Source organism: Mobula birostris, chromosome 30 (assembly GCF_030028105.1).
Source record: "Mobula birostris isolate sMobBir1 chromosome 30, sMobBir1.hap1, whole genome shotgun sequence".
Classification (NCBI taxonomy): Eukaryota; Metazoa; Chordata; class Chondrichthyes; order Myliobatiformes; family Myliobatidae; genus Mobula; species Mobula birostris.
In genome coordinates this window covers 22,922,980-22,950,783 of record NC_092399.1, presented here as the reverse complement: position 1 = coordinate 22,950,783, position 27,804 = coordinate 22,922,980, and the positions used below count along the sequence as shown (strand labels likewise).

At 38.2% G+C, this 27,804-nt stretch overlaps 1 protein-coding gene across 2 annotated transcripts in view; it reads left to right on the top strand.

Annotated features, from left to right (window-relative positions):
- Positions 1 to 27,804, top strand: part of angpt2b (angiopoietin 2b) — a 237,846-nt gene that overhangs the window by 171,953 nt on the left and 38,089 nt on the right. For both annotated transcript variants that reach the window (XM_072247096.1, XM_072247095.1), the window contains exon 8: positions 5,334 to 5,500. In XM_072247096.1, the coding sequence (XP_072103197.1) occupies positions 5,334 to 5,500 (167 nt within the window). The remainder of the gene's footprint in view (positions 1 to 5,333; positions 5,501 to 27,804) is intronic.

Sequence of the window (27,804 nt, the reverse complement as noted above, 5' to 3'; positions counted from 1 at the left end):
GTGCAACACGTAAATATTACTATAAATTGCAATAAGAAATATATGTATATATATATTATTAAAGTGCAAAAAGCAAAAATAGTTCATAGATTGATTCATTGTCCACTCAGGTATCTGATGTCAGAGAGGAGGAAGCGGTGTATCTTCAGGCTCTTGAACCTCCTCTCTGATTATAGTAATAAGAACAGAGCATGTCCTGGGTGATGGGGGCCTTTAATAATGGATGCTACCTTTTTGAGGCATCACCTTTTGAAGAGACCATCGATGGTGGGAAGGCTAGTGCCCGTGATGGATTTGTAATCTGGTGGACATTGTGCATAGAGTGCCGAATTAAATGCAGTGTCGATACAGAAGGCAGGAAGAGTGTGTACCAAAGCGTCTACTGCTGATTACGAGCACAACTGCAAATGTTACGAACATAACAGTACTCAAAAGAAACTGTAGATGCTGAAAATCCAAAACAGGAATTGTGTGGTTGGAAGCACTCAGCAAGTCAGGCAGCATTTGTAAAAAGAGAAAGTAAGTCTATGTTTCTGGTCCAAATTGATTCAGTTCCGCAGAAAATTATCAGCCCTGAAATATTTACTCACTTTTCCTTTCATAGATGCTGCCTGATGAGCTAAAAGTTTTCAGCATTTTCCATTTTTATTTTTTAAGCACAATGTTTTTTTTATTTGAATGCCAGAGTAGGTGTAATAGAAGAGTTCTTGAGATTCAATGTATTTAATTATTTATTGAGATACAGCATGGAATAGGCCCTTCCAGCCCTTCAAGCCATGCTGCCCAGCAATCCCGATTTATTCCTAGCCTAATCATGGGATAATTTACAATGACCGATTAACCTACCATCTTTGTACTGTGGGAGGAAACTAGAGTACCCAGAAGAAACCACGAAGAGAAAGTACAAACACGAGGAAATCTGCAGATGCTGGAATTTCAAGCAACACACATAAAAGTTACTGTTGAACGCAGCAGGCCAGGCAGCATCTATGGGAAGAGGTACAGTCGATGTTTCGGGCCGAGACCCTTCATCAGGACTGAAAGTACGAACTGCTTACAGACAGCAGTGGGAATTGAACCTGGCTTGCTGGTACTGTAAAGCATTGTGAACCTTATGAACTCAAAATACATAGTAGTCCCTGGAATGGTGGACTCGGAAAACGTGAGGTATTAAGCTGATTAGGTTTTTACTCTCTTGAGTTTAGAAGAATGAATGACCTTTCTGAAACATGCAGAATTCTATAGACCACATAGGGTAGATGTAGGAATAATATTTTCCCTTGCTGTGCTGTCTAGAACTTGGACCACTGGCTCAAAGTCAAGGTTCGGCCATTTCAGATCGGCATAAGAAGGGATTTCCTCACCTGGAGGATAGAAAGTTTTTGGTATTCTCTACCCGGCATGACAGTGGAAGCTCAGTCACAAAGCATATTTGAGTCAGAAGTCAATGGATTTTTAGGTGTGAAGGAAAGGAGAGGAGAACTGAGGGAAAGGATCAGCCATGAACTTATTAAATGGCAAAGAGCACTTAAGAGGACAAATGGTTTACCACAAATCCAAAATGGTCAGCAACTTGCATCAGAAAGATTTCAAGACTAGAGTCTTCATCAGAATTGTAAAATATACCAATGGGCAGCATTTACAGGAACTATATAACAAAAAACTTGAAGAAAATATCTCACGATATACAAGGGCAAAAAGAGATCATGTTAATTCCTTTCTCTTGTGTGTTTTTCTTCATTGTGTTCATTTTTATATATTTATGCTTCATTGTAGTTTTTTTTCCAAATTTTGATTCTTCCAATTGTATATCATTGTTTGTTGTCTTCAAAGGTACTAACGGGCTTGTAACATTTTCAAGTTCTCGAGGTGTCGAGGTCATCTTTTAACCCTCAACATGAAAATCAGTCTATGCCAAATGAATGTCATTTTGGCTTAGTTCATCTTGCCAGCACAGTTTGCCTATAAATGAACTGTGCCTGTATTCCAGATACTACTGTATCCTAAGTACAAGTAGCAAATAACTTCAAGGGTTCTCATTGCTACCATCAGGTAGAAAGTACAGAAGCCTGAAGACTCACATTCAGTGATTCAGGAACAACTTCTTATCCTCTACCATCAGATATCTGAATGGACATTGAACCCATGAACACTACCTTGCTGCTTTGTTATTTCCATTTTTGCACTACTTGTTTAATTTAAATATTTTATATACAGTATATACTTACTGTAATTCACAGTTTTTTTTCTGTTATTTGTATTGCATTGTACTGCAGCTACAAAGTCAACGAATTTCACAACATAAGCTGTTGATGTTAAACTTGATTCTGGTTTCGATTCAGAAGGGTAGTCTTGCCCACACAGGGTCACAGTAAAGTAATGGTATATTTGGTCATTTTGTCTATATGCACATGCTGATAGTAGCACATTGTGTATTTCATATTAATGCGTCTCACATTCCTTAGGAATGCATGGCAGGCTTTTATGATAATTGATCAAATGGGAAGAAAGGTCTTGCAAGTACTCAAGATTGTATAAATAACTTTTTCATTGGCAAATTCTGAAGCAAAGCTGATAGAAACCTTCTGCCTTCACAAGTCACAGCAGGGTGATCTGCACATTGTTATTGACACTTGTAGAGTGGAGATTCTCAGTGAAAAATAGATGTTATATGGGAGTCTGAGTTCCTTAAGTGAGATGTCACTCATCTGGAAATGCAGCGATACTGCAGCAAGTAATTAGAATTACTGGAGTAGGGTTTTATTCTCTTAGTGCAGTTAGAGCTTCACAATAGCATGTTCAAAGTTCAAAGTAAATTTATTAACAAAGTATGTAAGATTACAACATACTATTTTGAGAATTGTTTTCGTGCAGATATTTACAGGAAATAAAGAAAAACAACAGAAATTTCATGAAAAACTATACATAGTCATAGATTGGCAAACAACCAATGTGCATAAGAAGGCAAAATATGCAAATAAAAAAATACTGAGAATGAGTGTTCTTTAAACCAATTTTATTGAATGTGAGGTGATTTTATGTGCATCTGGGCTCTTCCAGCTGCTTATTGTGTTGTACGATAAAAGTCATGATTTATATTGAAAAATTTTATTTTGCAAGGAGTTCCTTATGCCCCACTCCGCTGAGGAACTACACTATGGGTGTTGAGCAAGGGACAATCCTTACCCTAATTTTCATCAACTTGTCCCCCTGCTCCCCCACTGGTAGGGTTCTTCTTCCTCCCATTCCTGATGTTCTCAGCCTCTGCTTCCTGACTCTCAGACATCAGCTCTCCTTTCCCTTCACCCCCTGGCAGCAGTTGGCATTCCATGCAGGGCTTGAATATGATTTTAAATTATTGTCCCCGTATTCTCTTCAGCTTCCTTCAGATTCTGTCAAGCACTGGAGTTGATTTACAGTAGCCAATTAGTGGTACAACCCACAAACCTTTGAGATGTGTGAGGAAACAAAATAAAACTAAAGGAAACCCATGCAGTCATAAGGAGAACAGGCAAAGTCACACAGGCATCACCGGAGGTCAGGATTGAAACTGGATCCCTGGAATAGTGAGGCAGCAACTATTTTAGTTACATCACTGCCTTTTGCTAAATCTGAAAAGCATTTGCTGAGTATTTCATATTTTTTCTAAGTGAGAATTTCAACCATAAAAAAAAAATCAGAGGAGAATCATTGCAGTCAACTATGACCAAGACTTGAACTGCTAAGGTTGATGCATTAAATGATTGTCAATTGCAGGGTTCCTGAACAAAATGTTTTTAGACAATTTCCTTTGGTTCTTTGAAGATATGACAAAACAAACCTACAATCATTCAAAGGTAATGGAAGCACATTAGACAATTTTATTCATTTGGCTCAGAAATTATATGAAATAAGATGATTGCTTCTGGGGTAAGACATATTATTTGAAGCAGCAAATAAACGATGTACTTGTACCGAAGGTCGATTGCCTGACCTACCGAGTATTTCCAGTGTTTTCGATACTATTTCAAAGTTCTAGCCCTGCAGCGTTTTCATTTCTGAAAGAATAATTTTGGTCTTGGTTAATAAACCCATAGATGGTGTACAGAAATACCTAAAGTATAATTATTGGACTCCGCATGCTGTAAATTGTAAAATAATTTGCACTTTATTTGACTGTGCAAGGATAGAACATTCTCTGTCAAATATCATTTCTGTTCAGCAGCATGCTTTTTATTGGTGATAACCTTTGGACTTTGGTGTAATTGTATTTAAATGCATTATACTACTCATGCTTGAAGTCATTTTTCCAAAAACTGATACTTTTCAGCTTTTCCTCTGATTAGTTGCTAGAGTTCCTGCAGGTCAACCCATTAGGCAATTATTTTTTAATGAAACTGCAGAAAGTGTTTATCATATACTACTGGTCGTAATTACAATGATACAAAAGGAGGCCATTTGGCCCTTAAGTCTGTGCTGGCTTGTAGAGGAGGTATTACATTAATCCCATTTTCCCTGTACACCTGTAATGTCTTCTTTCACTCACATTCTTTCTGCTCAGAGTGTCAGTTATCTCCTATTTTATACTTCATCTTGCAGGGTTATGATCTATAATCCTGAGATTACTTGGTTAAATTCATTTTTCAAAGCTTGCATTTATAGTGAATTCCTGATGAACACAGACCGTGGTAGATTGCCAAACTATTTCAAAGAACAACTTTAAGTAGATTGCCATCGGTCTGGAATCAATATAAGCTAAGCTAGGTAAGGATGGTAAATTTCCTCCCCTGTACTACGTTTGTGAACAAAACTGATTTCCTTCGTTTTTTGACCTTTAATGGCGGTTGGTAGTCCAACTTAAAGGTGCATTACCCCCACCAACTGGACTGAAGTGTGGTGTTGAGAGTTGAGTAAAAAAAACGCTCACAACCTCTTTTCAAAAGACTGATTTTTTTTACAACAGTGGTAGGTTTTTGGTCATCAAACCGAGCTACTCTTTTAATAACATTTCATTGTGCCCAGGTGGAACTTGATTATTAATTTAGGACTTTACTTTTATTTGGATTACTTATCCATTAATTTAACTGTACCCAATGCTGTTACATTTTCAGAGTTAACTAGCAAATGCACCTAAACATTTATCAGTATCAAAATCAGAATCAGAATCAGGTTTACTATCGCTGATGTGAAATTTATTGCTCTGCAATGGCAATACAGTCGAAGGACATTGAAATTACAAAAGCAAATTATAAACACTACAGATCGCAAAAAATGGATCAAAAGATATTTACTGAGGATGTTTTGTGTGTGAATCATGATCACTGAATGATTGCTTGCCCCTGTTGTCTAATTAGGGATTTGGTAACCCCCATGGAGAGTATTGGCTAGGAAATGAATATATTCATCTGCTCACCAGCCAATCACCTCAAGTTCTACGCATTCAGCTGAAGGACTGGAACGGAAATGAAGCATATGCTGTCTTTGACTACTTCTTTTTGGAAAGTGAGGAGCAGAAGTATCGGTAAGTATAATTAGAGAGATTTACTTGTTGACTTGCAGCCGGACATCACAAAAAGTCCAAGATCTGGGACTGGTCGTTAATCAGTGATAGAAGAAAGGCTGCCAGGAAGTTTGAAAGTTGAATGTTTCCCTGGCATGTACAAGTTTCCTGTTACTTACCACGGAAAATGCCATCAATTCCACCTGGAAATGACGCATCTCAGGAAAATCAGGAATATTTTGTTTTGTAGTTTTCATGGGATGTTCATGATAAACTGCTCGAATAAGATAAATCAAAGTAATCCCTCAAAGGCAACATTTTTCTTTGACAGTGAATTTGGTATTCATTCCTGGAACTATTGTTTACTAAGGTGTCACTAATATACATAAGAATAGACAATGTAACTATGCTAGAAATGTCCATACCAATTGTCGCCAAGCCTTGTTGTTACTCAAGGTGTGTACAACTAACTTTAAATTTCCATGTTATTAATAATAATTGATTAAAATATATTTATTTGTTGTTAAGTTGGACAAAACATGATACAGTTTTGCTGAGGATTAAGTTTCTGACTTATGCTTTGTGCAGTTGCTGATTTTGCTGAATATTTGTTTTATTAGATATAGAAATACAGTAGGTATATTAAGAATACAAAATTATGTGGGGTATAGATATGATGAATGCTTTTAATGTTTTTCCCCTCAGATTGGGTAAGACTTGAATATAGGTTTAGGGTAAAAGATGAAATATTTAAAGAGAATCTGAATCGGAACTTCTTCACTCAGAGAGTAGTGATATAGTACACACCCGAATGCACCAGCTTCCAGGGTTTAGACGCTCCATCTCTCAGTGGTTATGGCTAGCTGGTGAGGCCCCTTTAAAGTCTCAGGACTGCTCTGCTAATTGGCAGCCATGTTTTGGCATCCGGATTGCAATATTTAAAGAGCACCTGAACGTTGGGCTTGGTGCTCAATCATCAGCTCACCTGAATTCAGTCTGCATTCGCGTTTTTGGATTTCTCTCTCGTTTGGGCTCTCGTCCAGCGTCTGGTCAAGAACCCTGTTCTCATTTGAATTGCAAAATCATGTCTTAATTTCTAGTCTCGCATACTCCAGCACTTGGGTCCTTACAATCCTCAGCTTGGCCTCTCATCACAGGTAGCACAGTGTGGAGTGAGCTGCCCGTAGAACTGGTAGATGTGGGTTCAATTGCCAGATTTCAGAGGAGATTGGATAGGTATATGGATGGAGTTAGTATGGAGGGCTATGATCTGGGTGCAGCAGGGGGGGACTAGGCTGAAGACCAACCAGCATGGACTAGATAGGCTAACTGGTCTGTTTCTGTACTGTGATGCTCTATGATTCTATACTTCATGCATATGATATGACCATAACTAGCTAGACTGGGATGCATTACACCTCCTGAACTGATCGCTTGTTCAGCCATTTCAGAAAATATTAAGAGTCAATCACGTTGCTGCATGTTGGAAGCCATAAATAGACTGAATTGAGTAGGGACAGTAGATTATTTTGCATGAAGGACGTAAGCGAGCCTAATGGGTTTTTACACTTTCCATAGTTTCCTGGATGCTAATAATAATTGATTATCAGACAGAATTTTTGGGTTGATAGTTGACTAAATTAATCGATTTAGCACCATAAACCAGTAGAAGTATACTCTGTGCAAAATATCTGTGACCATTGTTCATTTCTGCATTGTTATACAACTGATATGCATCTCTCCAGTCACTGAAATCCAATTATTGAGATTATTGCTTTCCTTCTACCTGATAACATAATAATGAAAACAGTATCTCAAGGCAGCGACTGCCCAGTGCTGTATCAATATTGTACAATAAGTAAGACTTAAATGATTTTTTGTTTGAGAGTGTATTATGTCACCTCAGATATAAGAAGAGAGCATTCTGAAGCCTATTAAACTAAGAAAACCTCAACTTGTAACATCACCAACAGTATTCTACAAAACATATTTTGGCAGGCTGGAGAGAAAACTATTTTCATTTCTCTGGTCTCAGTTTGGTTCAAAACCTTTAAGATCCTTATCAGCACCATAGAGACGTTCTGTGGTTGCAAGGCCTCACAGGGTCCCATCCAGTATAGCAGCAGAAACCTTCTTAGTCTCTAAATCAAACTGCATGTCGCAGCTCAAGATCAATGCGCACTGAAAGGTGAAAGAAATATGTACAGGATATCACCAACAATGCCGGGCAATGGCATGAGATTTGTGTCAGTCAAAACCTCAGTTTACAGAATGTGCTGATCTTAACTGCCACATTTGAACATTAAAATTTAATTAATTCCACAAATAAGTTGGCATTTAACTGCTTAACCAGTACTTTATTTTTAATTATTAATATTTTGCCACATTTCCTGGCCCAGTCAAAGACTATTTCCACCTTTGAGTCCATTTTCAGTATTTTGCAAATTTTGGAGATTTCGGATTTTGGTTAAAATTTATTCTCCCAATCATGTCTTTATTCCTTTCTATACATGTTCTGACTTTAACTTGTTCAGTCCCATTTGACCTTCATGACTGACCATGTTTCTTTTCTGAAACCGTACATCTTATTGGTTGAAAATATTTTGGTTATTTTGCTTACTTGGGTTCCAGATGACATGCCCCAGTGCCCTATTCATGATGATGCAAGAGAAAAGAACCCAATGATCAATGCAAGGTTCAGATTATGATGATTATTTGACCTCTCGCTGGAAAGTGTCTGTCATTTTCTAGAATAGTTGCTTATAAATCCACAGCTGAGTTTCAGCTGGGGATTGCAACATGTAGATGATATGGCACAGGATGTGCAACAGCATATACATGTTGCCATGCACTCCTAAAATTCATTCCATTAAAGGTAATGAATTTAAGAATGGACCAGAAGAGACTTTCTAGGGAAGTTATTGTTACAGATTACAAGCTCTGGGAAGGTACTACTGTAAACCACCTCTTGGTCTATGAGCCCATTGCTACCAATCCAATGCTTCTTGCTTCACAGTATTATTTAGTTAGGGAAGACAAAGAATTGTAGAGTTTCATGGCCACAGAAATTATCATAGCCCTGATCAAAGGTTGTTTATTTGCTCATTTATTTTCTATTGGTGAAAATTAATCCTGGCATGATTCAAGTGGAAATGAATTATAAAGAATGGAATTTCCTGCAAAAAAAAAATGAGTAACCTCAACTATCTCCAATAACAATTATGAGTGTGTATGCTTAATGATGTTATATGTAGTACTTATGACCTGCTATTCAAATCATTGGTTATGCATTTGATGTTCAGTGGCAATGTTCTCTCTAATTTTTGTTTACAACTGCGTGGATCGACCATTTCTCTGAGCATGAAATTGTTGCGTGGCCTGAAACTGCGCTGCGCTTTAAAGAACCATTGTATAAAAGAAAATTCCCGCTGCGCAGCGACAACGGCTATGTATATGAGAGCATTTCAGTTACTGTGTGGCCGCGCACCTGCGCAGCTGCATGAGAACAGCATTCGCTGGCATTCCTCTCTAAACACCGACACACCCAAAATCACCCATCCTTCTGAAACAATTGTGTTTCTGTTTAAAACAAAAATGTTTCTAACTGCAAGTGAACTGTGAAAACTTAAGGAAGCGTTTTCTCTTTATTACATTGTGGACAGGTTCACATAAGCAGTTTGATAAAGATTTTTATTTTGTTTATGGTCAGACCAGCTGATTACTTCCAGCATTTTGTATTCCACTTTAGATTTGGAATTCTTTTTTATCTTGTATGCTGTGATGGTATATGCGTTTATGTGCTCCAGATAATAATAGTAAAATACTGTATATTGTTTTCTTGGAGAATTGAAACTTACAAACAATGGCCAGATGCCATAGTTGAGTTTATTGTTGTATCCACAAGGACATGTGTGCAATGCAAAATTTACTTGCAGCAGCATCACTGGTACAGAGTATCATTCAGTGTAAACAGCATTTACAAGAAAAGCATAAATTAAACTCAACTTTCACAAGAAAAAAATACTTCTATGCAAAATGGTCAAGTTGCCCTGATGGTGTTAAACTGAATGATTAGGATTAGGCAAGAACCAAATAGATGAAGGGAGCTGCTGTTCTTGAACCTGATGGCATGGCACTTCAGTATCTCCAGCTCGGTGGTAGCTGTAAGAAGATGCCATGTCCCCAGTGGTTGAGGATCTTTGGTTTACATTGCCTTGTTGAGGTAGCACCTCCTGTAGATACTTTCAACAGTGGAGAGGGATGTATTTGCAAGGTGCTGTGCTGGGTCCACTACTTGCTGCAGCTTACATCTCTGTGCATTCAAATTGCCATACCAGACCATGATACAAACAGTTAGGACACTTTCAACAGTACATCTTGTAGAAGCTCGTTAGAGTGTGTAATGACAAGCTGAGCCTCCTTAAAGTCCAGAGAAGGTAAAGACTTGTGATTGTATTTATGTGCTGGACCCAAGTGGATATAGCTCGAACTGAATCAGATTTTAATACATGGAGGTAATTTATACTTAAACTGCAGTGTTAAATATCATCTGACACCTTTAGTCCTCCTTTCTCTTATTAAGATCATAGTCATAATTATAGTCATAGATCACCACAGCACAGAAACAGGCCCTTTGGCACATCTAGTCCATGCCAAGCTATTACTCTGCTTTATTCTGTTAACCTGCACCTGAACATTAGTCCTCCATACCTATCCCATCCATGTAACTATCTAAACTTCTCTGAAATTTCGCATTCAAATCTGCATCCCCCATTTCTGTTGGCAGTTCATATCACACTAGCACTGCTCTCTGAGTGCAGAAGTTGCCCCTCATGTTCCCCTTAAATACTCCACCTTTCAAACTATAACCGGTAGTTCTAGTCTCACTCAACCCGAGAGGAAAAGCCTGGTTGCATTTACCCTATCGATACCCCTCATAATTCTGTATACCTCTATCAAATCTCCCTTCATTCAAATTTAAGAAACTTCTGAAGAGAAGATGGCGGCGCGACGCAGCGTGCAGCAGCCACTCCGGAATGAATATCGGTTATCTGTCAGGTAGGATGCCGTGCACAATCTTGATTTGATGGAGACGGACGTGAGAAGCATAGAGGAACATCTGGTGAAACTTCTGAAATGCCTGTTTCGCTGCCGCTGCTACTGTGCAATCCAGAATCTCCGGAGGGGAAGGCCCCAAGTCCTCGGCTTTGCCTGTTGCTTGGTGGCTGGGGACGGGGTCGAAGCGCTCGGCAGAGATGGTGCTCAGTGCTTGGTGTTGGAGGGCTGCTCGGAGGCTCAAGATTTTCGGACGGTCTCAGAGTTGGCTGTGGTCGGGTGCTTCCAGGGTGTTGCGTCGGCAAGTTTGCGGCGCTGGAGGTTCATGGCAGGGAGAATTTTTCTTCCTTCTACTGTCTGCGTGAGATGATGGGGCTATTGGGACTTCGAGACTTTTTTTTACCGTGCCCATGGTCTGCTCTTTATCAAATTACGGTATTACTTTGCACTGTTGTAACTATATGTTATAATAATGTGGTTTTTGTCAGTTTTAGTCTTAGTCTGTCTTGTGTTTCTGTGATATCATACTGGAGGAACATTGTATCAATTCTTAATGCATGCATTACTAAATGACAATAAATGAGGACTGAGTGTCCTCATAATCCAATCTAATCATTCTTCAGGGAACAAAGTCTAACCTATTTAACTTTTCCCTATAACTCAGGTCCTTAGGCAACATTCATGTAATGATTTTTTACCCTCTTTCAGTCTTATTGATATCTTTCCTGTAGGTAGGTGACACACCTAAGTATGGCCTCAACAAAGTCTCATACAACTTCAACATAACATCTCAACTCCTATACGCACTACTCTGATTTTTGAAAGCCAACGTGCCAGAAGCTCTCTTTACAACCTTATCTAACTGGATAATGATTATGAATTTACATTTTAGGTATTCTTTTCTAATGTTCACCTAAAATAGTCTGAATTAAATTAACCATTCTCCCATATCAAACATTGGCCGGATTAGTTATTAGGGACAGCTTAAAGCTTTAATTTATTGGACTGCATTTGTGCTTGGTTACAAATTCATTGACAATTAGTGTATTAAGCAATTTGCTAGCAAAATTTTCCATAACTTTATTTATCTGACTTGGTTCCAATGACCCTATTGATCTTTTAATTAGTAATTAGTCTTTTGCACACATGCACTTGTTGAAAATATTAACCATAACTGACCATCTTGTCATGGAATAAAAGTGAAAATGTCTGGAGCTCTAGTTACTCAATCTGTCGCTATGTTGAGTTGCTTCACAGTCAAGGGCTGGAACTCCCCAAGGATGACTAATGGTACACAAAACCACTAATGTTTTACATGGTACTTGGAACATGGTATTGGTCTTGGATTAATGAAATAGCATTTTCCACAGTATGTTTTCTAAATGAGCCACTGCAATTAATGAAATAATTTGCGTTATTACTTCAACAAAAAGTCCCTGCTTTAATTTTATAACTGATTTTTTTGTGCTCTTCTAGCTGAGGAATTCTACTTTAGGGGATCAATGTAATTGTATTTTGGGCACTGTGTTGCAATTATTGCAAGTGCTAATTACAGAATATGTACAATTAAGTGGAGAGTAAGTCGCTCCTTTTGTCCTGCCGAATGGTTTTGGCCCAAAAAGTCGACTGTACTTTTTTCCATAGATGCTGCCTGGCCTGCTGAGTTCCTTCAGCATTTTGTGTATGTTGCCAGGATTTCCAGCATTTGCAGATTTTCTCTTGTTTGTGTTATCTCTTTTTGTTCATCACCAACAAGACGTCTTAGTCTCAATCCCCAAAAAGTCCCCAAAATAACAGTCGTGTATTTTAGTCCATTTCCCACTATTGTCTTTCAGAAGTTAGTTCTAAATTTTTGGAAGGTTTTCTGTTTTGCCATGACTTTGTGGTTCCATCCACTGGCTACATAACCATAAAATTAATCCACATTGGATCTTTACAACATCTCTACGATTCTACATCTTATGATGGATACAAATCTCAATGTTGCTTCACACACTTTGAAGAATCTCAAAACATTTCAGTTTCTAAACCAGGGATAGGTGACTGATTTAGCAGAATACCTTGACTGTAAAACAATGCTGCTAATAACTTAGAAGTGTATCTGCATCCAATGACTGTTATTTTAGTGCCAATTTTTCATAGATTTTTGTGCCAGGAAATGGCAATCCATTATTTTAAATGGGTTATTACCTCCATTAATATGGCAGATAGGAAAGACAACTTGGGTACATTTTTCCACTCTGGCATTTTAATGGAAGCAGTGACCTACTAAGACAAATGGCTGAATGTTTAAAACAGAGAACTGTTTCAAATTAGTACTGATTTGCCATGCTCACTAGGAGAGTTTGCAATGTCACTTGCTTCTAAAGGAGATGCAAAGATATTGGTGCTTCAACGTATAGGGGTAGACTACTGAATAAAAAGGAACTAAATTCAATCGCCACAAGGCAGAAAGAACATTATGCATAATAATTCTCTACCATTCTAAGCAGTTTACTAAAATCCTTCAAATTATGCTTATGACACAGTTGGATTCTTTCTCCTTAGCACAGCACTACTGAGAATCAGCTTAATCAGAGCATGGATCACTTTGCATGAATTTCTGGATATCAGTATAAATTGGGAAATCTGTGTCTTCATTTTTGATGAGATTTTCATTCTGTTCCGTTTTTGCTTTTGCAATATTAACTTCCTCAAGTAATGCAACACACATTTGTCTGCTATGACATTTTCAATATCATTAATCTGAATAATTCTTATTTATTCAAAGAGTATCCATGTTTTATTAACTTTTCTTCCCTGAAAGAATGCTAAGTAAAGAGCTAACATTCAAATATCTTTTTCTGTCTTCTTTGATGTCTCTGATCACCAATGACTTCAAATACTACCTTAAGTATGCCTTGACTACTTTACCCATAATATTCAGTGTCACAATTACAGCTTCCTCAGTTATGCTGACCTCTGCCATACTTAAGTTTATTTCTCACTGTTACATTAGGCAGATGATCCAAGCTACATACCTGAGGGGAAAAAAGTCATCTTTTCAGACAACCCAAAAGAATATGTAAGGGTATTTGCTTTTGTGCTAGGCTTCCCCAAATTGCAAGCATTTTCAGATTGATATTGGTATCAATGTATTATTGTTACATACCAAGATACACCACAGTAATGTAGTGTTTAGTGTGATGCTATTACAGCCCAGGGTGTCAGGTTTTGGGATTCAAATCCGGCATCCTCTGTATGACCTCCCCATGGAATGCGTGGATTTTCCCTGAGTTCTCCTGTTTCCTCCTACAGTCCAAGGATGTACTGGGTGGGTTAACTGGTCATTGTAAATTGTCCCGTGGTTAGGTTAGGGTTAAATTGGGGACATCAAGGGTTGTTGGGGTGAAACTGCTCAAAGGGCCCGAAAGGCCGATTCCATGCTGTATCTCTAAATAAATAAATACAGTGAGAAGCTTGTCTTGCACACTGCTCACACAAATTAGAGGCAGAACAAGGTAAAAAAAAAACAGTGTAAGTGAAATATGTTTTAGCTACAGAGAAAGTGCAGTGCAAGTAAGCAATGAAGTGCAAGATCATAGTGAGTTAGATTTTAATTATAAAAGTCTAATCGTAAAGAGGTCCATTCAAGTGTCTATTAACAGCAGGATAGAAGTTGCCCTTGAGCTTGGTGAATGTGCTTTCAGGCTTTGGTATTTTATGCCTGATGGGGGGAGAGGGGAGAAGCAAGAACATCCAGGGTGGGTGGGCTCTGGTTGTGCTGGCTGATTCATTGAGGTATCTAGAAGTATAACAGAGTCCACAGAGGGGAGGCTGGTTTCCTTGATGTGCAGAGCTGTGTCCACAACTCTCTGCAGTTTCTTATGCTCATGTGCAGAGCAATTGCCGTACCAAGCTGTAAGCATCCAATCCAGATAGAATGCTTTCTGTGGTGCATCAATACAAATTGCTAAGGGTTGATGGGAACATGCAAAATTTCTGTAGCCTTCTGAGGAATTAGAGGTATTGGTAAGTTTCTTTGGCCATTAAGATGATGCCTTAATAAAGAAGTCCTTTGCAGCACATTGCCTAGATTAGATGATTTTGTTATGAGGAGAGATTGGATACACTGGGTTTTCTTTCTCTAGAACGAAGGAGACCAAAGAATGAAATAATGAGGGTACATAAAATTATAAGAGGTAAACTTCAAGAATTATAAAATTACTATACAAGGCAAATTTGCCATTGGTAGAGGAATCAAAAACAAAATGGTATAGGTCCTGATGAAGGATCTTGACCAAAAGCATCAACTATTTGTTCCCCTCCATAGATGCTGCCTGACCTGCCTAGTTCATCCAGCATTTTGTATGTTGCTCTAGCTATCAGGCATCTGCAGAATCTTTGGTGTTAGGGTTAAAGATGAGAGTGCGAGGAAATAGTTTGAAAGGGATCTGAGGAGCGAGTGATTGATATCTGAAACTTGCTACAAGACGTGGTAGTGGATTAAGATACAATTACCCATATTTAAGAAAATGTACGACCATTAGAGGACTGACCAGTACTGTGGTCGGTGGTGGTTGGGGTAGGGGAGAGAGAGGGCCTACAACCCACAGAAGGCAGAATCTTTCTTTCCATACCTTTCTTATCTTTTCTGATTTACAAGCTACAGAATACTGAAACCATAGGTCTTTGGTTTACCTTCTTCCTAATCTTATCCTCCTGTCTTTCTATAATAAATTGCTAAACACTACAAACTGATCAAACAATGGTAGAACACTGAGGAGAAATATTCAGGAACACTTTTACACTCAGATTAATTGTCCTGACAACTACCACAGTCGTACCACAGCTTATAACTTGAAGTTAGCTTAGACACCGGACATGAGTGGCCAGCAGCCCAAAAAAGGAGGGAAATGTTAGCAAAACTCAACAAAAAACAAGTTCTCATGTAATTTCCTATAGAGAATTCAGATGAGGACTTCTACAGGTGTGTATAATGAAAGACTTGGCACAAATGCAGAACTATAAGAAGGGTTACATATACGGAGATTTCCAGCACCAACTTTGCACAAAGTTTCCCAGAAAGCTTGGAACTCATTCTATCCCATATGAAATGGTGAGCAACTCCATTGGAACATTTATAGACCCAATTCTTGTCACAGGACAACCAGGCTTCTGATCATACATCCAGTAATCATCCAATATCTTTATCATACCCTACGAGCCAACCCAGGCTGGGCAGCCCATATTAAGGCAGCAGCAGAAGTCAGTCTTTCTAAGTCCAGAGCTGCTCAAGATTGTCCTCCAACTACATCTACAATCTTCTCTGTTGACATTTAGCAACTGTTTAGCATGCAGGCTAAGTGGGATCACTATGAAATAACTCAAGAATATCAAAAGCACAGGGAAGACTGGCACCTAGGTAGCTTGACATTAAAGTCTGTGAGTTGTTTGGTAGATTTGAATCTGTAAGTATTGATTGGAACGTGTAGTTTGTTTTGCTTTTATTTTCTAGGCCGGTTATGTTCATATTGTGATGTGCCCATTCTGTTTTGTTCATTTTTTTTGTGTGAGAGAAGGGATTTGGGAGTAAATGTGCCTGTTCTGTTTTTATTCATTTTTTTTGTGCGGGAAGGGGGGATTATGGGGGTTGACGCTGCCTTTCTTTTCTTTCTTGGTTTCATGGCTACCCTGTGTAGAAGAATTTCAAGTTATATACTCTGATAATTACTGAACTTTATGAACCTTTGGCATCAGTAGAGGGAATGCAAGGTATGAGATGGCTGACAAATGAGAAATGTGGGTTAGGTTTGCTAGAGGAATAGTGAAATGAAAATTCACTATAAAAAAAAAATTCTGGAGGAACTCAGTGCTGCAGCATGATTTTGACTCAGAATGTTGACAATTCATTTTTCCCCAGATACTGCTTGACCAGCTGATTTCCTCCAGAGGATTGTTTGTTGTTCCAGATTCCGACATCTGCACTCTCTTATATCTCCAGCTGAATGAGCTGCCCATAGCTGTCCTAGCCAGAAAGGGACTGACTATGCTGCCCGTCTCCTTATTCAAGTCCCTCCTGCTCACTGTATCTGCTCACCATATGGCTAATGGACCAGATGGCAAATTTATACAATAGACTACCATGAATTACAAAACTTCTGCAGGGCCAAGAGCTGTGAATCTCCTGCATAGCATTCTATAGCGTAGAATTTCAGCAGACCCAGTGGTTTCTCCTATTACATTTCATATGGCTAGACATTTACTTGCAATTGCACATGCAAAGAGACACATTTTCAGTATACACTATAGCACCCAAAGCTGCTCTTTAGTTGTGACGGCTTAAATCCAGATTGAAGATGACACATTTCATGTGAGCATTCTGGATGGATATGGCCTCCTGACATGAATTCTTCTGGCCTCTTCTCTTCTGCCTTCATTTAGCTTTTCCTGCTCGGCATGTGCTCTGATCTTTTTGCCATATGATGTAAAGTTGGATGTGAATGCTCATTCCAGCTGTGCTAACATCAACTCACATACTTATCTGGCTGAGCAGCCTACCTTAACTGCTTCTGCTGAGCATCCAGATGCAGGCAGTATATCTGTTGGAGGAGTTTGAGATACACGTTTCCTGCACCTGCTGCTACCAAGTCAGATACTTGCAGTTCTTAAACAATTGCCACTACCTTGCCAAACTTTTCTGGCTTTTGTCTCTGTTAAGTATCTGTTGATTATACTCTGGGTTTGATTGTTACTAAAAATGTTAACAGGAAAATGAAAATAAAAATAAACCACAGGTGCTGGAAATCTGAAATAAAATCGGACAACCTTAGAAACTTGTGTCAAGTCTGACTGCATGTGAGGAAAAAGAAATTGAATTAAAAAGGACCCTCCGCTAGAACTGTGATATTCCGATGAATAGTGTTTCAAAGAGACCTCTGTTCCTCTTTGTAAAGATGCTATCTAGCTTGCTGAATGTTTCCAGCATTTTCTGTTAATTATCATCAGAAAAGAATCAATCTTCTTTAAAGTCTGTATGTCATCTTAATTTCTCTAATCTTGAGCAAGCAAATCTTTTTAGATCTGCTCTTTTAATAGGGACCTGAATCACATTCTATGAAAAATAGACTGAAACCCATCCTTTATTTATTCTGGGATGATAGCCATCCCAGAGATGAGCTGTTTTGATGTTGTATTTTGGATCACAGTTCAGGAGGATTTGCCCCATGAAAATTGGGAATAATATCCAACCAGCATTAAATTTAATCTGGCTCCCACGTTGCGGTGCAAGTGGAACTGGGTGCTGTTCTATCCATGAGAAACAAACTCCTGGTGGCTGAGTCACAAACTGGATCCACAGAGGAAGAATAAATGACAAACAAGAGAAAACCTGTCCCTAGGGCAGGTTCGATGTTTCGAGCAGGAAACCAGTCCTGCCAAAAGGTTTCAGCCTGAAACGCTGACTGATTCCTCTTTTCCATAGGCGCTGCCTGGCCTGCAGATTTCCTCCAGCATTTTGTGTGTGTGTTGAAGAATAAATGTCACAACCATAGGGTTTCCAAATAAAGGAGCGCAAGCAAAACTCAAACAAGCTATTTCTGCAAAGGTGAACATGGCTCCCGAAGTGACTTAGAAGAGAAATCACAGGACAATGGGTCTGAAATCCACATTAATGGCACTCAGTCTTCATGGGATGGATCTAGTTTGGTAATACAAAGTTCCAAACAGAAGAAAGTTTTAAAGTATAGAAAATGTAATTGTACCTTTATACTGTTTGTTTTTCAAACTTTATATATATTTATAAGAATCAGGTTTACTGTCTTCTATGATGTAAAATTTGTAGCTTTCTGGCAGCAGTACAGTGAAAAGACATAAAATTACTACTAAATTACAAAACAAATATCACAAAAAAGAGGAATAATGAGATAGTTTTAATGGACCATTCAGAAATCTGCTGACAGAGCTGAAGAAGATGTTTCTGAGTTGTTGAGTGTGTGCCTTCAGTCTCCTGTACGTCTGTCCTGACAGTAGTAGTGAAAAGAGGGCATGTCCCAGGTGAAGGCCTGAAATGATGGATGCCACCACCTAAAGTTCACCTGCTGGCACTGAGTGCAAGGTCATTTTGCAACACCATTCAATCATCGTCATCTTAGATTTCACCAATGCTCTCTGATGACAGTGATGTCATCTGTGAAGTTATAGATGACGTTAGAGCTGTGCTTAGCCAGAGTCATGAGAGTACAGAGAGTAGAGCAGTGGGCTAAACATGCATCCTTAAAGTGTGCCTGTCTGGAATACCAGTGATGTGGAGGTTTACACCAAGATGTGCTAACTGGGATCTTCCATTGAGGAAATTGAGGATCCAGTTGCACAATGAGGTGTGTATAATTATAACTATAATCTCTATTCTACATAATAATAGTATAGATAATTTCTATCTACTATCTCCATATTGTATCATTTCTTAATGCATGCATTACTAAATGGCAATAAAAGAGGACTGTGTGTCTTCATAATCCAAATGTCTTGCTTAGAAACAAGCTAATTATGTTAATCTATGAACCACAGACAATTAATACTTTTAATTGTTTAGCTAAGTAGCTACTTTTTGAAAATGAGTAGCTGTTCAAACATTAACTTTAAGAGCATACTGCAGACTCTGCATACCATGAATTAATGTAATATTTTAAAACCAAAATTGAATGAAATGATTCTAATAATACACTATTTCCAAAAGGGGAAAAAAACACAATATGCTTTTCAGCATATAGGGAACATTTCATTTTCATGTGTATTTTTGTTAAGGTGATCAGGAGAAAGCCAAGCATTTTTGGATGGACCCAGTTTGTGGATCTGTTAGCTCCATAAAATCCAGGTCATGATGCTGACTGTTATTGTGCCGTATTTCTGCTTCAGAGCTTTCCTGGGACACACTCTTGGTATATGTTTGTTTTCGCTTTTATTTGTCACAAGTGCCAAAGGTTTGAAGAATTCCATACCTAACCACAATACACAAAACCTTCCTCCTTTGTTTTGTGATGCAGAACACTTCAAAGTCAAATTCGAGTTTGTTATTATAGACACAACTGCAATGAATAATATACTTACCTGCCTCAGCAGCACGGGCATCGTATAAGCAGCATCAGCGCTAAAGCTGTCACCAGGTTTGGATATGGCCCAAGTGCGGAGTGAGAGACACTGAAGCAGATCAATGTTTCACAGACTTTAATGCGAACAGTGTTAAAGGGTAAAGAAAGCAATAAATGCTAGGCCAAACAGGGCCATTAACTAAACTCTCAAATGGAAAACGAAGCCTACACTGTGGCTGAAAAGAACAACTAAGAATAGAACAAATACCGCTAGACTTCAGAATCAGTTGACACAACAGTCCAATTTCTCAGGCAAGGCGGCATGCAGGCAGCGAAGCGTATCTGTGTCCGAGTCTCAATGAATACTGCAACGGAATGAACGGAGTTAAGTACTATCACAATGAAATAGTAATTAGCTGACACGTGCATATTCACAAGCCCAATTGCCATATCTACTACGCTGCCGAATCCGTGGTTGCGGCAAAAGCATAAATTAAGCATAAATTATTCACAATTTTAAAATGCAAACACAGTTAGAACAAAAAAGAAGTCCATTTCAATGCAAAGTATTCAAAATGGTCATAGGATTACTAAACCGTGGTGATTAGGATTTGCGGTTTGTTCACGAACCAAATGGTTGAAGGGAAACAGCTGTTTTTGAACCTCCTGGTATGGGACTTTAAGTTTCTGTACTTCCTGTTGGTTAGTGGCACAGTGCAGACGATTGGGATATTTGATGGCAGGTGTTGGGGCAGTGACTCCGGTAGACACTGAAAATGGTGGAGAGGGATGTTCCTAAAATATCTTGTTACCTGTATTTGCTTCTAAAAGCAACATGCTTAACATATCAGTCCATATTTTCATCAATCCATACTGTGGTATTATGTTCATTGAATGACTCTATAAACCTTTCCTGTAAAATAGTAAAACACTAAAACTAGACTGGCCCTGTTCCTAGTCTTAATGAAGTCTCACAGCATTAGGTCAAACATGGGCTAAGAAACCCTACCACTGATGGAGTTCAGGGCTGAGGCATTTTTTGAGGATTTAAAATAGCTTTGTAGGAGGACAGGAGTCTGAGAGGAGGATCACAAGAGAAAGAAATGCAAAGCTGGAAGTAGAAACCAGGAATGCAAAATACAAAATAAATAAATGTGAAATAAAAACAGGCAGATAATAATCCTAGTCTTCAAAGATGATATTTAATTGCCAAATTTAAAGGCATTATAACTGAACACATGCTATAAATGAAACATGGTAGATGAATTAACAACACAAAATATCAAAAATAAGTATGATCTGATTTCCGAAAACACAGCTGCACTGTGACAAAAATCTGTAATCAATATATACTCGGGTATTTGACACTTGGGAAGGGCAAACAGAAAGGAAAAGGTGTAAATAGGCAGGGTCTTGGTTTGAAGATTGTAAATATAATTAGACGTAATTGGGGTGCAGGTAAGAAACAGCAGGGGGCACAAAGAATTAATAGATATTGCTTATATGTCTCCAAATAGTTGTGGTTATGGATGACTGGTAGAAATGAGGATTAATACAGAATACAAGGGAGACATTAATTTACATATAGACTGAAAAATCAAATTCGTACTAACAGAGGATAAATTTCCTGGAATATATGCAAGATTAATGTACACAACATCAGAATGTTGAGGACGCCACTGGGAAACATATTATTTTATGTTCAATACTATACAATGAGAAAGGATTAATTAAGTAATCTTGTAAGAGTTAAGGACCCAGAGGAAAGACTGATCATAATATGACAGAGTTTTACATTAAGTTTGAAAGTCATACAGTTTAATCTGATCCAGGGTGTTCTATCTAATCAAAGGAAATTATAACAGTAAGAGGGGCAGTTTGATTGGGGTATGTGGGGAAACTACATCAAAGAATATGAGAATGAACAGACAATGGCTAACATTTAAAGGAATAATACATTGTTTGCATTAAATATGTATTTTACCAAGAGATAAAAGTAAAATAGTTCAACCATAGATTACAGGAAAAACAAAAAAAGCACAAGCAACCCTTGCATTAGAGAGGTGTTGCGTTCCTATAATCAGAATCAGAATCAAGTTTAATATCACCGGTATATGACATAAAATTTGTTAACTTTGTGGCAGCAATACAATGCAATACATGACAATATAATATATAAAATCTGTAAATTACAGTAAGTATATACAAGTATAACTAGTTAAATTAAATAAATATAGCAAAAAATTAGAAATCAAAAGAAGTATTGAGGTAGTGTTCATGGGTTCAATGTCCATTCAGAAATCAGATGGCGGAAGGAAAGAAGCTGTTCCCGAATCACTGAGTGTGTGTCTTCAGGCTTCTGTAGCTCCTTCCTGATGGGAACAATGAAAAGAGGGTTTTCCTGGGTGCTGGGGGCCCTTAAGGATGGATGGAAAGCTATCTTTCTCACTATTTTCTATAATGTGAAAGTCAACTATCAAATTCCATGTTTAAAATGGAGATGCATTCCCATGGGATGTTTTTCTCTCAAAAGTAATGCTGAGTTCACAGTAGAGGGGCATTGAAGAAACTGCCTTACCAATTTCCAAAGCAAATCTCTTATGTGGACAAAAATACAAGCAATTGCAGATGCTTATCTACCAGTAATCAGTTTGAATGAGGTTTGGGCAGCGATTTGTGAATTCCTTAAAGATGGACTTCCAAAACTGAACAACTGTCAGGACAAAAATGCATAAGGCAGAGGTTTGAAAGTATTTTGGAATTCAGCAAAGTAGGATTAAAAGACTGAAAAAGGGAAAGTGGAATATGAGATTGAACTTGTAAGTAAACGTAGACCGTAGGTCTTCTACTGCTATGTAAAAAGGAACAGATTAGTGATGATAAATGGGGCTGTTTACAGAAATGGGAGAATTTATGATGGTGAAGTAATAGATTATAGATTAATTAATTAAAAAAAAAGATGAGTGTGTGTCCTGTGGAAGAAGATGCAAATAACCCCCCGGCTGTACTGGAGAAGCAAGGAACCAGTGCAAAAGTGACTGTAAAAGAAAATATTATTAACAAATAAATATTGCCAGAAAGGTTATCGAACCTGAAAAACCAACAAATCCCAAGAAATTGATGGTCTGTATCTGAGGTTTTGAATAATCCCCAATCTAACATTTCTACAAACAGAATCAATTTGGGTTGAATAAAAAGTGAAGATGACCATAACACATAGGATCAGGATTAGGCCATTTGTCCCATCGAGCCTGCTCTGCCATTTGATCACAGCTGGTCCATTTCCCTCTCAATTCCATTTTCCTATCTTTTCCCCATAACTTTTCACATCCTGACTTATCAAGAATCTATCAACCTCTACTTTAAATACACCCAATGACCTGACCTCCACCATTACCTGTAGCAATGAATTCCACAGATTCGCCACCCTCTGGCGAAAAACAATGCATGTTGCAGGACTATTGAGTGTTTGGAACAGGAACTTGAAAACATAGGTCTTGTAGGAACATCATTCTACCTTTGATGTATATAAAATCTGCCTTACTCTATTTGCTATTTTTTTCAAGGTATTTCCCAGCCATGGGCATCTTATAGAATCAGTAATCCTAAATATCTGCTCACATTTACCAAAAAAAATATGAACCTGGGATTTTCACTGTTATATCAGATTCTGATTCTGATTAATAAAAAATTTTAAAAAAGAAAACTGATGAACTGAATTTTCATGTTGGGTGGGGTGTCGGAGGTGAGTTTTTTTTACACAGAAAGGTGGTTGCTTGGAGTACCTTTCCAATGGAGGTGGCAGGGGCAGATATATTAGTGGCTTTTAAGTAACTACTAGCTACATCGATGATAGAAAAATGGAAACATATGTAGGGAGTAAAAGTTAGATTGATCTTAGAGTGGGCTAAAAGGTCAGCACAATATCATGAGTCAAAGGATCTTTACTGTGCTTTGTTGTTCTACGTTCTGTGATCTATGTTTTATAAAATATCTTTACTGCAGGCTAAGAGCTTATAGTAGCCTTCATGTAACAGCTGGCACTGGGATACCATTTCCTTTATCTCTGTCCCTCTGTGATACAAGCTAAACCCTGTGGTTATTTCTGGCCATCCCAGGGGCTGACAAGTTAACAATATAAATGAGACTCTACTTCCAAATGACTGCCCAAGTCACCTTCTCTGGGAGTTGTGGCTGCAATTTCTTATTTCTTATTTCAAAAGGTAAGACCCTACTGTTATAAACACTTTGAATAACAGCTTCTCAGATCTAATAATATGTTTAGCACAGCCCATTCCCAAATGAAGAAAGCAGACAATACCTCAGCACACTTTTCCCCTCTCCATTTGGTGCCCGAGTCAGCTGTTTAACACAATGCTTGTGGTTGCAAAGTCGTAATTTTAAACTACATTACAGGTGATTAAACACAACTCTGGTACTGTAGTTAGAAAAGTCTTCTTGACTTCATTTGAGATGGGAGTTTAATAGAATTGGACATTCACAACAGGATACATCTTGTGTAGAAAAATAACAAAAAAGCTTAAATGTTCCCAGTTCTTGCTCTTTGTTGTTGACCGAAGCTAACAGCATATTAACATGGAATTCCTTGTGTTAGCAGACAATTCCCACACTTTAGTATCTAATGAGCTTCTTCTAAGTCTGACAGTATTGTGAAATATGTAGTTCCATGGGTAATCAAAATCCTCTTACCGACAGATGCATATCTCTCTCTCTCTGTCATCTTTCCCACATCTCGATAGGCTATATTTTAACTGAACCTTGGTGATAGAATGCTACACGCTTGGTCAGTTTCTAGAATTATAGCTGAAGTTCAAATTTAATTATCATTCAACCATAGATGAATACAGGCAAACAAAACACTATACCTTTGGGGTCAAGGTGCTAAACACAGTACCAACAGTCATACACAGCACAAGGCACATATAGCACCTATAAGGTAGCTACAACAATAACCACACAAAATAAAAATATATGGCCCAAGTCCCGGAGCAACAGCTAAATTGATGGTGCATGGGCATTATTGGCAAGAACAACTAATTCTCAGCAGTCCACAGATTAACATACGCATGTATGAATGCATACAATCCAAACTTGTCTTCCACTGAGCAAACACGAGAAGGGATTGGCCAGCCCCAACCCAGTACGGACGCTGCGCCACACAACCGCCTGCACACCTACGTGGCTGCAACAGGCAAGCCTGGCATGAGGACTAATGTTCGCTACAGCTGAGATCATGCAACTCCCCTGCCGTTGGTCTAGACATATTAGGCACCACCTGTGTCTAATAAAGTGGCTACTGATGTATGAAAAAAAAACAACAGCAGCTGCAATATTACACTGTACAATAGTTTTCTAGCTTAAATACTTGCTATCGCATAAATAGAGAAGAGCATATTGATAGACAACATAGCTGGAAAAATGTTGCTACATGTGTACTTAATACAACCTGAAGAAGACACCAAACATATAAAAATAATAAAGCGTAACAAAAATATCAAAATAAACTATCTTCAAAACAATCCTTATTTCTGCCTCCACTACTGGGGATGTCAGCCAATCAAAGGTTTGTTTTGACGAACTTCGTAGCATTGGAATATTGTTGGTGATCTAATAATAGTTTCAACTAACACAATAGATGAATCACTGCCCGACAAATAAATTGTCACATCAAATAATATGTACTGTACCTTCAGCAGTTCGATTTCATTTTAAACTCAGTGTTCTGTAAAGACGTTTACCTTTTTCCATTCAGTGAATTTAAAAGATTCAGAACGTTCCAAGCATCTTCAGAGGGAGAATTCTAGGCTTATTTTTTATCTGAAAGAGATGTGCCGTTTTCATGTAATATTCAACTAAATAGAGTCTGATTTGTTCTATTGCGAACAAGAAGTTCAGAAGAATAGGAATCAAAACAGGTATTTTTAAAAGCAAGATCTGAACAATATAGTGAACCCAGTGAGGAGGTCTATGTAGTATACAGGTATACTAAGCAATATGAAGTGAAAAAGCTTCAAATCAACAGATTAGGGCCAATGTCAATGTAGTTTTATCCTGCCAGTGCTTTTCACAGCATTATTTGCTCAGTATGGCTCTTCACACACATAAAGGAATATGCCCTGTGACAGACAGAGTGCCTTTTAACCATCAGAAAACACTGAAAATTCAGCAGGTCAAGTAGTGTCTGTGCCAAGGGAAAAGGTGGTTCAGAAACTGTTTTCAAAAAAAAAAAATTCTGCAGAAATTACAATTCTACATTTGATGCTGAGCAGGTCACCTATAAAATCCATGCGACAGAATCATGATCATAGCATCCGAGCATCACTGCTCAGCTATGGGGTCAACCTACCTGGGTGGCCAGCAACAGCTGATCCTAGCTACATTACATTGAATCTATAGATAATGGAAGCAAATAAACACAAAATTTGTGGCAATACTATTATCAGATAAATGACTTATATTGACAACATTTAGAAAACTTGTTTTTCAAAGTTCAACGTAAATTTATTATCAAAGGATATATATATATATATATATATATATATATATATGTCATCATATACAACCCTGACATTCAATCCCTTGCTGGCATACTCAGTAAATCCATTAGAGGTTAATAACCAAAATAGAATCAATGAAAGACTGCACCAAGTTGAGCGTTCAACCAGAGTGCAAACGACAATAAACTGTGCAAATACAGAAGAAATAAGCAAGCAATAGATATCAAAAATATGAGATGAAGAGTCCTTAAATGTAAATCCATAGATTGTGGGAATGTTTCAATGATGGGGCAAGTGAAGTTAGCTCCTTGAACTTGAGTAGTGTGAGGCCTAAAGTTCTGGCACCTTTGTCCTGATGGCAACAATCAGAAGAGAAAATGACTTGGACGGTGGGGGTTGCTGATGATGGATGCTGTTTTCCTGCAACAACACTTGGTGTAGCTGTGCTCAATGGTGGGCAGAGCTTGGGATTGGGCCATATCCACTTCTTCTTGTAGGATTTTCCATTCCAGTGCATCGGTGCTTTCATACCAGGCTGTAATGCTGTCTGTCGCTATACTCCCCACCACACATCTATAGACGTTTGTCCAAGTATTAGATGTCATTCCAGATCTTCACAAACTGGTTTTCATATTCTTCCCAAGCATACAAACAAAGCTTGATTTTGCTGTGTTTTTTTTATCTTATTTTTGTGAATTTTGGTAACCAACAGTACTTTAAAAAGGATTTGGGCATGGTGGATAGATTCATTAGTGTTTTGTGGTCTTTTGTAGCCCAATCAAGGTGGCTGTGAAGTAATCTGTTTAATTTCTTCTTGCAGAGTGAGTTGACCTAAACTGCTGAGCTTTCTAACAGGGATTCATTCTTTTCAGCAGCCACTGATTGTTATTCACAGAAATAGTGTATATTCACACACAGGTTCTTTATAAATTAATACATGATTTCACATAGATTGTTCAAGCCCCTTTACAACGTCTGAAAATCATTTTCCTTTTACCTATATAGACTCAGCTAGTTTTCAGAAAGTATTCCTATTCAGTGAAAGATTTGCAGGAATCATCCAGTAAAAACACACTACTGATAATAATACTACAATTCATCCTTTTGCCTTGTAATTCACCTGGATAATGGTGTGTATTATACTAATATTAGCAAGTCTATGTTGGTGTTCCCAACACTAGCCCCATAGCCCTTCTAATCTTTGAGGTTGCACATTACCCAATGTGTTGGTGTTGTTGCAGCTGAGGGCAGGAGACAATGTGACAACTAGTCCACAGTGGCAGGAACCTAGGCCCCATCAACAAATCTCCCTTTAGGCCTGTTTACCAAATGCTGTTGTTGTCCAAATGCTCTTTCCATTGTTTCCACATGTTTTTGATAATCAAGTACATTTAGGGAAAAAAATGCAGATTATTTGAAAAAAAAGATATACTTTAAAGCACATGAACCTTCAGTTAACTGAAAAAAATAAACATAAAACAAAAATAAATGAAAATCTTAGCTAAACTTACATCTGAATGAAGGCGGGTAATATCAGTTGAAAGAAGAGGCCGGCACTTGATGCCCTGGCAATGTTAGGCTGATGGACCAAATAGAAATTATACTGGACCTTTGGCTCAGGATGCCTTTACCTATGTGCAGAACAGGGTGTGAATGTCTGCCTGGTCTGTCTGGACCAGCAGAA